This window comes from Morone saxatilis, unplaced genomic scaffold (genome assembly GCF_004916995.1).
Source record: "Morone saxatilis isolate NCDOM2014 unplaced genomic scaffold, NCSU_SB_2.0 Contig17, whole genome shotgun sequence".
NCBI lineage: Eukaryota > Metazoa > Chordata > Actinopteri > Moronidae > Morone > Morone saxatilis.
Window position 1 is genome coordinate 2,145,624 of NW_023339729.1, and position 12,117 is coordinate 2,157,740.

The window sequence follows — 12,117 nt, forward strand, 5'->3', positions numbered from 1 at the left end:
AAAGTCCATCCAACAGAAACTAACATTCATACACATTCACACACCGATGCACAGTGTCGGGAGCAATCTGGGGTTCAGTATCTTGCTCAAGGATACTTCGACGCATGGCAGGAGGAGCCAGGGATCGAACCAACAACCTTACGATTGGGGGACGACCCGCTCTGCCTCTGAGCCGCCATGTGGCCATTCTTACCAATTGCAACAGTATTACCAGTAGTATATATTTTCCTGGGATTCAAAAAGGCACGAGTACAGCATTGTCAAATGTTTGTAGACAATTTTATTATCCACCCTCTTTTCTTTAACTATTATTTATTAATAATGATATTATTATTTATTAAGAGACAAAAGGACAACAAATCAAACAACATTGCAAAAACAAACACAAAAAACAGCAAACAGAAGCAGCAAATCACCCAAAAGCAGACAAAAACATAAAATGATGCCATATATTAACAAACATTTATTTTTTATCACCAGGCCTACAAAAAGTACATATTTAGAACTAACAGGGCATAAAAATGACATAACAAATTGCAATTGTATGGACTGTCTTATCTGTATCTGTCCTTGGGTGACCTTAACGGCCTTATGAATAAAATAAAATAATTGTTGATCCTAACCCAACCTAAAATGTCGGTATGACGATATGGGAATGACACCAACAAGAGTTTCAGGGGCTAGATGTTCTAAATCCTGAAGAGCCAGGAGGAAGCACAGTGGTCAAGTTTTCTCACAGACCACTTGTTGAAAGGTTATCGTGGAATTCTTCCCAATGACGCCTAAAATAGACTACCACAGCTTTAAATCAGTGATTAATTAGGGTAGATGAAACTATGCTGAGGTATATAGGTATATGCTGAATGTCATCCTTAATTTTATTGCTTTATTATGCATCTATGTACTGCTAGCCCCCGGTCCTGGTGCAACCACACACCTCCTGACACACGGCCAGTACACGCAAACGTGTAGAATATGTGTGTATTCCAGAGTGTTAGCTGCATGCAGAGTGCCAAAATATATTTTGAGAAACATTAAAGTTGATAATATAACTGTGTACTACTGACTGTAGCGTTGCACAGTATAACAGAAAAAGAGCTTCATTTTAAAACACATCTTTTCATTACTCAGACTCCAAAAGCCAGAAACAACTTGACAATACTAAAACAAACAAACTTCTTCTAACTCTTTCATGGACATAATCGTGTTATAAAATTGATTGATTTATAATTGGATATAGGTATAAATGTATATACTGTTGTTAAACCAAGACCTTCATTCCACACTATAGGGCAATCAAATTACTCCAGCCATTTCTTTAAAATTTTATATGGAATATCTTTGTTAGACCCAGAAAATAATAAGATAAATAATTTTTATATTTCTGACAACTTTTTTTCCTTGTCCGTTTCTTTCAGTCCTCTGAAATTTTCTTCAGCTGGACCCTTCAAGTGCAGCATCGACGCAGAGACAGACCTTTTCTCTCCGACCTCTCCGCCAGTAGCTCCAGTTTCTGTGCCACTGGAAAATGGAACCGCCAGTCAGCCCATCAGGACGCCCGCGAGGAACAAGAAGCAGAAGGGCCATCGGAGATGAGGAGGATAATCTTCAAAAAGCCAGCCTACGCTGCAAGACCTTGGTCAGATTGATATTTTTTCTAGCAGACAGTAAGAGCTGAAGTGTTTTGTTTTTGCTGGTATAATGCTTTTTTGAAGTGGTTTAACAAATACAGTTGTACTTGGGGCTTATGTTCAGGACTTCCTGTTTGCCATATAACTATCTACAGTAAGATTCACTGGATCGACATGGAGTTTTCATGCTTTTTCTTTATGAAGACAGTTTGAATAACTTCAGTTTCATCATTTGTCTCAGATAGTCACTATAAGCTTTAATTTACAGCTTCCATATGTCTGCACTTATATAGCTCACATTGTGGCACTAATGCATGGGAAATAATGACTTGTATAACAGTGTTTTCTACAAATAGCACTATAAAGTGGGCAACAGAACCACACTGAATCCATCATGAGGAGTCAAGGTCAGTAAATGATGGATTCATTGGTAAATGTGTAATTTTGTATGTAGACCCTGGTACAATTACAGCAAAGGGAAGCTGTGATATAAAGTTGTTTGGGTTTAATTAGTTCATCAGCTTTTAATTAGTTCATCAAAGTTTGTGCAAGGAGGTCGGCTATCACAGGCTGACATTTTAATTAGAGAACTGATGAAGGATCACTTCATTGAAGTCCTGATTCTTTTCCATTAAGGTTGAACTGTGAAACTGACCTTCAGCCATCAGGTTTTCAAGTAACTTTTGACGACGCAAGCTTAAAGTTGTAAGATTTTGTTCATGTGTCGGGGTGGGATTCATATCAAAATCTACTTAATGAAATGCTACATCGCACACAGAAGATAATGTATTTACGAATGTCAGATTTTATCTTTACTGATTTCTGTATGAAAGTCCAGCGACATTCATCAGTGTTTGTCACTTCTCTGAGATTTCTGAACAGAGTCTTCATGTCTACTGCCAAAGCTTTAACACATCCTATCCTCATATTGTACAAACGGACCAATCACGCTATAATAATGCATTTAACAAGAAGGATATACTGCACTTAATAATTTGGGCGAATAAAGAGGTAATCAGTAATCATCCTTCATCAAAATAGGACCTTACAGTATGTTCACATAAACACATGCGTTCACATCAACACATGCATTCATATAGTTAGTACAGTGTACAGTCAAAGCAGGCTGTTAAAGTGGTGCTCTCAGAAAACAAGTTATAATCTTGTACAAAAAGAGTATTTTGGGTTACTGAACAAGCCTATTTTTACACATGAAACCTAGGTCAAATAGTATTTAAAGAAATAATTCAAATCCAAGATATTTTGAAGTGTTTGTCATTGCCTGACATACCTGTCAGGAGTGATGCTTGATTGAGTCACTGCAGTCAAACACCAATTCAGCACTAGGATGAATCACAGAAAGGTGTGATGTTCATTTGATGCCAAAATATTTGTTTTCTTAGAATAAATGATTCATCATTCATGGTTCATTTGTACCAAATTCTGGACCGTGTCGCTATACCTCGCATTATTACAGTACAGTTACAAAAAACACAGTTAAGCGTGCATGAGTCTTAAGGCACTAAAACACAGGCAGCTCTTCAAGACAGCAGAGACAAAATGATCTTGATTGTAAGTGTAAATATTAGAAATTAATTTAGGGTAACAAAATATGACCTATAAAAATGAACTATAAAGCTTTCAATCATTGCCTTCAATCCAGTGATGTATATATGTATGTGTGATGTATGTACAATCAGAGGAAACGGAGATAGGCAAGTACTGATGGAGTAAAGCTGGGTGGAAACATCCCACAAATCGTTGTAAATTAAATAAATAATGGCTGAAGAAGTTAATGTGCTTCTATTTGTCGGCTAAATCATCCATTTGCTTCAGTTCTTGAAAACGCTGCCTGTCTGTCATTGTCTTTCCTGGGGAATAAGGACTGTATTTTACCAAGTGTTCAATATCACATACATAGATACCGTAATGTAAGAAATAACCATATGAATATACGCAGACAAAATACTACTAACTAACTATGAAATCAGGAAAATAATCCAAAAAACATCGGGCTACACTAGCAGCATGGGTCTAGGGATGGCAGTGTCAGTCTGTCGGTGGCTGATCGGGTCACTACTTCGGTCGAGACTGAATTATCTCAGCAACATTTGTACATTCACGGTTTTCAGAGGATGTAGAACCTCGTAATGACTTTGGAGATTCCCTGGCTTTTCCTCTAGCGCCACCATGAGGTTCACATTTGGGGTTACTTCTTATCATTCATCAGCTTCAGCTTTACTTTACAGCTGTGCTAAATTATTAAATGTTAGCATAACTATAGATAAACTAAGATGGCGAACATCAGCATGTTAGCACTGTCACTGTGGCCGTACTGATGTTGCATTTACCTCAGAGTACGTCACTGAGCTGCTAACGTGGCTGCAGACTGTGGCATTCAGACAGAATATGGTAGCGCTGTGGAATAAACTATTGACTATGGACATTTTGAAATTAAAAAACTAAATTAAGATAAAATGACCAGGAAAAAAACTGTGAAATAATGTTTGAAAATAATGAGCTTAATTTTAAAGGTCCAGTAGGATTTAATGGCATCTGGTGGTATAGTTGCATATTGCAACTTCCTCACTTCACCCTCCCCTTCCAAGCACAGTGGAGAAGCTACGCGATCTGTATAAAAAATCCAAATGGCCCTATTTAAAGCCAGTGTTTGGTTGTTTGTTCTGGGCTACTGTAGAAACATAGCAGTTCAATATGGCGGCCTCTGTGGAAGAAGACCCGCTCCATTTGTAGATAAAAATGTCTCATTCTGTGGTCAGGAAAACACAATTTGCAATTAAGGTGATTATACAATAATGAAAACATAGCTATGAATATTATATTCCATTTCTGCCAGTAGATCCTTCTGAATGTTACACACTGGACCTTTAAGCATTTAAATGTACTACAAGGAGTTTTTAACCAGTTATAAAACAGTCTCAGATTAATACTGATGCCTCTATATATATTATATTATTAATACTGATGCCTCTATATGACCTACATAAACAAACAACACCATCTGCAAAAAGATTGGCTATTTTCATATACTCATTCTTAATGCCTGCCACCGGGTTGGATTCAGTTTGATTCCCCCTGAAATCAATGAAACAAGGCAGTAGAAACACTTGCGCTTTTTTCTCCACAGGGGCTGAGTTTCTTGTTGCTGCTTTAAGTTAGTCACGGTATTATTTTTGAACAATTTGATGGTTATGTATTTTATCTGTGTTTATACATATGATTATTTCGTAATATCTTGCATATTTATTTGATATTGAACACAATTTCGTCTCCATAAAATTGAGCTGCTTTACTTTTTAAAAGGAAGATTCTGGTTTTCCTGCTCCTGTTTGCAGGTCTCTCCTGCCCACACATAATGTGGGAGCAAGTTATTCCTTCCTTCCTCCACCAGCCTTCCTTCATTAACACTGGATACAGGGTCTGTACATGTTTGATGCTGAAACAACAGCCCGTTTCACCACTGTGTGAACTGCACTCAGAGAAATGGGTAGCTCTTCACACTGCAGCTCGTTTCTGTAATGACGCTGTAACTATGCCGCGAGGAGGTATCAACTCGTGAATTGTAAGACAAATAATTTGTAATGCAAGGTAAAAAGACAAAGACGCAAGTTGTCAGCCTTTGCAGTTGGAATGATTGTGTTTGGTTTTGTATATTTATTTACATGATGAATGATAATTATGGAGTGATAGATAAATTGATGTGAATAGGATTCTACACCTCCAGAGCTAATGCGGAATTTAAATTCTACAAAGAATTTAATCGAGTGGATTACAGATCACATTTTTGTGATAATTGCTGGACTTTTTCTTTTGTGTCTTGTTTTCCTTCTGCTAACTGATGAATGTTATGAATAAAAAACATTATTGCTGAATTGTTGTATTCAGAATTTTATTTATGCAAGTTTCATTTCTGATGGATGGGTGAATGCTTTCCCAAGTCCAAAGAAAATAAAATTTGATCAAAGCACACATTTTTTAAGTATATTTATTCAGGGTAGGTACCAAATGTTCTGATTTATAAAACTAAAATCAAAGAGACGTCCATCAATATTTCTTAGTTCCCAATGCTGTGAAGAAGCCTTCTTTGAAAACACTAGTACAGACCATTACATCATTAGTACCATCTACCTTGAGCAGTTCTCCAAAACATTTCCTCCACTTTTTAGTATGATAAAAAAATGTATCACATTTGATCATTTCTTTGTTGTCAATAGAGTGGTAGAAATCACAAGTCTTCCTTGATGCTTGTCCTTCCTTTCCACCCCTCTTATTACCTTCACATTTATTTACTGTAGCTGACCAAATCAACTTACAAGTGCATTCAGCCATGTGGAATAAATCCCAAAAAACAGGAGTGCTACATTTATAACTAGTGATGCACCGTTACAGATACCAGTATTGGGTACTGGTGCTCAGGTTCTTAATAATTAGTAATTGTAATCATAAAACTACGTTACGTTACTTCTCGTTAGTTGAGTAGGAGAAGAAATGTTTGGAGATACTTTTACAACAACATTGGCAACATTAAATTTATTACAGTCAGAAAGTGATGAACATGATGAAAATAAAACATCTGTAATGGTATTATTAAGTACTCATATTGGCAAGTGCCCAAATGTAAGTACTTGTATTTGGTCTGAAAAAAGTAGTATTGGTACATCCCTAGTTAGAACAATACAACAACAAGACTATTTTTTTTTTATGGCCAAGATGCAGTCCGAACAGAGGAGTTTTTAGTGTGCGACAGATGATGTGTAGAGATTCTGAAGTCCTGATGTCAATGGTGAGCTAGTTGCACCATTGTGGAGCCAGGACCGCAGACAGTCGTGATTTTGTTGGGCGGCAGACTCATACTGAGGGAGACATAAGCTTATTGGCAGTCGTGGAGCGTAGTGGACGGCTGCGGTGTGTGGTTTGACCATGTCCTGAATGTAGGATGGGCATCAGCCATTTGCAGCACGGTAGCCAAGTACCAGTGTCTTGAATTAGATTCGATCAGCCACCAGTAGCCAGTGCAGGGTGCGGAGGAGGAGCAGTGTAGTATGGGAGAACTTGGGTAGGTTGAAGACTAGCTGGGTTGCTGCATTATTGATAAGCTGCGGAGGTCAGGTGGCACATGCAGGCACAACAGCCAAGAGTGAGTCACGGTAGTCTAGGCACTAGTCTAGGTGAGCAATGGATTAATCGTCTTGATGTTGGGTAGAATTTGCATTGGTTTTAGAGTGGGGGAAAAAGGCAAGAGTAGTTCAGTGTCATCTGCATATCTGTGGTAGGAAAAGCCATGTGAGTGAATAACAGAGCCAATTATTAAACAACTCTTCGGCCTCCCTCATAGAATGTAACATCTTTGATTTTGGGAGGAAGAACCAGTGCAGACATGGGAGCAATCAAGAGAACATTAACAGAATCCGAGTGAGAAAGCGGTAATTGAATCAGCATGCAATCAGGAAGGATCACTGACAAAAAAAAATAAAGTACTGTAAAGGGGATCAGCAGAAAGTATATAAATGAAAATAGAGGAAATGAGTCGTTATCCTGGACGGGTGCCTCTTTAACATAGTAGTATGTACTTTTTTTCTTAACTTTACTGCCAATTTGATGTATTCAGTATATATATTTTTGGCCTGTCTAATAAATAAGTGTAATTTCCTAAACCTTTAATACAAATTAATGGCATTTTATTCCAACAGAATACAGTTAAAGCAGTAGCCATTTGATTCTATGCACTTTCATGAAGTTAATATTGTGATGGCAACCTTTAAAACTGTACTAGCAATATTTTTATGTCAACAGTGGAGCACAGAACCATTGGTTCTTAGCTGTATGTTGAGAAATACTTGGTGACACTTTATCCAGGAAACATAAATTACTATTAGTATCTACAGCAAATATGATAAATACGGGCAGGTGCACCTTTAAGGATATGCAGGCTGACTTCACTGACCTTCACTAACTGATAAGCAGCCTATTTATTTCATTTCCCAGCAACCAAAGTCAGCAGGCGCTACTTTACATCACTGATTCACGTCATCGCCTCAAAACTAAAATCATCCCAAAACACTACATGTGAACCCTTTTTCAGGTTCAGGTTAAATTTTCAGTGTCAGTGGTGCTTGCCCATTAACTGCTGCTCATATTCACAAACATACACTGAACTAAAATCACAGGACTTACTGTATTTAAATGTAGGTTTGAGTTTGGGTTTCTTCCTGAGTGTCTAACTTCCTGGGTCAAATTTCGAACTGCTTCTGGAAACTATGTGAACAAACATTGATAAATTGATATCTGAATGCAAACATGCTGATTAGTTTATCACAGATTGAAATGTGTAAACATGATTTGAGACTATAAATCCCAGAACTCTTTGGGACCTCCTTGTCAAAGACCATCTCTCATTCACCACAGCCAGGTAAGCCTTTCTGCTATACCTTCTTCACCGTAATGTGGGTTGAAGTGAATTTTAAGCTCTGAGTGATGAACTTTTCCCTCAATGGCAGGAACGTGTCATTCATCACCATGAAGCCATCTCTTGTCCTCTGTGTTCTCCTGGGCATCGTCCTCTCTGTCAGAGCTGCATCAGGTACGTGAACTAGAAATCATTCACATAAGCCTGCTACGTGAACTTACTTCTCTGTTTGACAGTTCTGTCTATAAAACAAATGCATTTTAAGGCAAAAGTTTAGGTTTAGCAAGAAAGTTTGCCTTAAATATCTGCCTTTTTCTGCTTTTTTTTATTATCTCCATACGCAGCTCCAATTACACCCCAGTATGGTTCCACCAATTTTGCATTAGGGTTGTCACATTTGAAATTAGAATTTTTGTTCGAGCATGGGAGAAAAATTCATATTTGAACTGTTTGAATTCAAAAGTCTATCAATGCAGCAGATAAGGAAGAAGAAAATTGCCTTGGTCTAGCACTTAAAATTTAAATCAGCTTGACGTATTGCATGCCCTATTTACCTATCAGTAAACTTAGCTAATAAATTAATCAGCCAATCAATTAATCAAGCTTTAGTTACAGTATATAGCACATTTCAAACACAAAAAAAGGAAGTTCAAAGTTCTTTAAAAAAAAACAACTGTTAAAAAAGGGATTTACCCATGCATGCCAAAACAACAACAAAAAAACAAAAACAAAAGCTGCAGTAGGTAACTTTTATAAAAATTACTTTTTGTCATATTTTCAGAAAAGTTCACTATATCCTCACAGTAGTACATGAGACAGAATATTTGTGAAAACATCTGGTTCCTCTGGCTCCTACTAGTGCTCCTAATGGTTTTTGCCAGAATCCACAAAAACATCCAATCAGAGGTTAGGTTAGGCTATATAGGCTTTATACTAATATCAACTACATTCATGTTTTAAAAGTTGGAAAAGATGTGTTGATTTGTGGTGGATATAATTTTGAAATTTTGGAACAAGATGATCTTTTCAACTAATGCAGGCTTTAATTCTCTTCTTCACAGTGCTTCCCTTTGTAGAGGCGTTCACTGTCACTGCAATCACTGATACAGTAACTCCTCTGACAGGGATTGTCAGTCAGACCACTGAGGCCACTAATACCAACAGTGGGCAAACTACACAAAACTCTACACCAGTCACATCAATTCCTTGTTGTGCAACATCTCCAATATCTCCATCATCACCATCACCAATCCCCACTACACAAGCGCCTCTCACACCAAACCAGATGATGTGTCCTGATGGATGGGAGGTGTTCCAGGGACGTTGCTACTACTTTGTGATTGAGGGCATGACCTGGCCTCAGGCTCAGGTAAACACAGAACAAGACTACATCACCAAACACACTCTCTAGAAAACCCAAGGTTCATGATAATTAATTATTAATGAATGGATTCTTGGATTTTCTGCATCAGTTTCTTCTTTAACAAACATTTTTACGTTACAATGTTAGACGAGATTATCTTTTATTCCCTGATGTGTTTTGTTATATATAATGCCGGGGTAAGTGAAGCCATAGAACAGGCAGGCAGTTTTTAACCAATCATTCTCTATAAATGCTATTTATGGAAGCTCATTTCTGCCATGAAAAATAGTAATTTTAAATATTTTTTACTTAGAATGTTTACATAAATAAATAGCTGGTAAGTTAAAACTTTGACTTGCTTACTATCTCATTGTTGTGATTTACTATCATAATTTCTAATTAGTGGATAATAATATGGTCATTTTGATTTTGTAAGTCAGAATTTTTACAATATAGCAATTCTGATGTAAAAAGTCATGATTGAGTATCAAATAATTACAGTAATTATGGGCTCTTTTTTGGTTTCGGCACAGAACAGAGCATCTGCTAGTATTTTCTTGCTTGTGAGCCATGACAAAAACGGTTTAAACTCAAAGGTGTACAAGTGTATTACTTAAACATAGTGCAACTCAAATCACATACAGAAACACACTGAAAAGATGAGTCAGTGGGAAAAACACACAGCAGGCCCTGCTAAGGCAGGAGGCCGTCATTCCAGTTTTAACCTCACATCTGACATCATCATCTAATTTCTATGCAGGAAATGGTCTGTCTTTATAAAGCAGGACCTTGACCATAAAGGCTGATTTGAACGTGTCTCTTTTTGTCCCTCTGTCCTCTTCTCCTCCTCCAGTCGAACTGTGCCATGCTTGAGTCCATGTTGGTCTCTGTCCACAGCGCTCAGGAGTATGGTTTCCTCCAGCAGCTCACCAACAATAATGAAAATCAAGAAGCTTGGCTGGGCGGTTTCTATCTGCAGGTACAATCATTATGTAATGTTATTAGCCACAGAGGCAAAAATCTGCAGTACCAAAAAGAAATAAAGGCATTCGAGACAATAAGAATCAGAAAGGATGTAATGTGTATGTTTTTATGCCGATCTGTCTTTGCGTGGTCACTTGAACACACTAACTACATAATATTACATGATAGAAACTGATCTGAGACTTTGGAACACCTTGCTGTATACATATGCATCAACAGGGATAGGCTGATTTATTTGAGAGTGTTACTACTCCTCAAAGATTGTTTCCGCAGAGACATTTGCTAATTACTGCATGACTTATCTTAAAAAATGGCCTGAATCACAATTTAAGCATTGAATCTATCATGATGATGAAACACCATGAAAGCCAAGGAGCTTAATGTCGAGCCATGCTGCAAGCTGTAAAAAAAAGCAACGTAACATGAGCCTTGGGTTTTTCTTTGAAGACAGTGTCAAGGCTTGTCGCATCCATTCAGAACTGCATCTGCATTTCTATCCAAAACAGAACCAGACAAAAACTAAACAGCCCAGTGAAACTCACTCCATTCCGCTCACTCTGTTGGGATTTGGGTATTTGCTCGCACATAAAACAATCAAGAGAAGATTAAAGGTCAGGAAGAGAGGGGTTGCCGTTTTCTATATTGATGTACTTTTTGTTAGTTTTCAGTATGACTATGAGAAAATGTCAATGCACTTGAGTACTGTGGTATATTGTTTAGTGATATTGTATCAAGTTTTTTTTAGCCCCCAATCCAATTAGAGCCATTTAATACTGAGTCCCGATCCTTTTAGATAATACAGGTGCACAGTGCACACTTCAAGAGCTCAGAGTGGAGAGGCGGACAGTGGAGAGAGCTGATGACAGCTATACCGTGCATGAGCTTCGTGGGTAAAAAATAGCTGTGTGACAGCTGACATAAAACAGAAGATCAGATCGTGTCAGTAAAGTTCAATACAGCCAAAACTGATCAGTTTAAAAAATGCCTTGATCGGGCCTACTTTTATCAGTTCTCAAAAACGCTATTGATTTTGTTTGTGTTTAAAACCCTAGCTGCTAGATAGCAGTGTTGTAAACAGAGCTGTGATGTTGATGATACAGGGACTGTGATAACAACAAATGCAGATCCCACTGTTCTGGTTACATTAAAAAGAAAACTTTCGTATTTTAATTATTATGTATACTTTATGACTTAAATAAATTAAATTGTAAAAATAATGTGCGAAAATGCCTTGCTTTCAGTATTGCAATATGTTGATTTGCAGCTCCCATATTGTGATACGTATTACATCGGCAGATTTTTGCCAATTCACAGCCCTAGTTTTCAGCACACCTTTGACAGTGCTAATTTAGTGTTAGCTGAACAAAGATAGGTTATATACAAAAAAATTCTAAATAGAGTGTTTTCCCCTTGTGTTTTTGCTTTAATCTAAACTTTTCTTTGGTTGTGTTTGTTTTCTAACATGTTGCTATCTGACTTTTATTCCATCCATTGCTGTTTTAAGTTAGTCTCCATTGTACAACAAAGCCTTGATGATGATCTTGTGCTTCCCCTCCAGGACCAGTGGTTATGGCTTGATGGTTCCTGGTTCTACAACAACAGCTGGAGCATGGAGTCCCCAGACAGCAGCAACCCCTGCCTAATGCTCAGTTCTTATGGTAAGAAAACACGCACATGAAGGTCCAGGGAGCCTTATAATACAGTGTATAAGA

The 12,117-nt window shown here is 37.6% G+C and overlaps 2 protein-coding genes across 2 annotated transcripts in view; both read left to right on the forward strand.

Moving 5' to 3' along the window:
• LOC118326714 (ribosomal protein S6 kinase beta-2-like) overlaps nucleotides 1-4,504 on the forward strand; it is a gene marked incomplete in the record, with an annotated part of 14,167 nt that extends 9,663 nt beyond the window's left edge. Inside the window, 1 exon segment of the mRNA XM_035659756.1 lies at nucleotides 1,419-4,504. Coding sequence (XP_035515649.1) covers nucleotides 1,419-1,596 — 178 coding nt within the window.
• Nucleotides 4,505-9,346: 4,842 nt separating this feature from the next.
• LOC118326514 (C-type mannose receptor 2-like) overlaps nucleotides 9,347-12,117 on the forward strand; it is a 5,464-nt gene continuing 2,693 nt past the window's right edge. Inside the window, exons 1-3 of the mRNA XM_035659525.1 lie at nucleotides 9,347-9,427; nucleotides 10,275-10,400; nucleotides 11,964-12,063. Of these exons, the coding sequence (XP_035515418.1) occupies nucleotides 9,347-9,427; nucleotides 10,275-10,400; nucleotides 11,964-12,063 (307 nt within the window). The remainder of the gene's footprint in view (nucleotides 9,428-10,274; nucleotides 10,401-11,963; nucleotides 12,064-12,117) is intronic.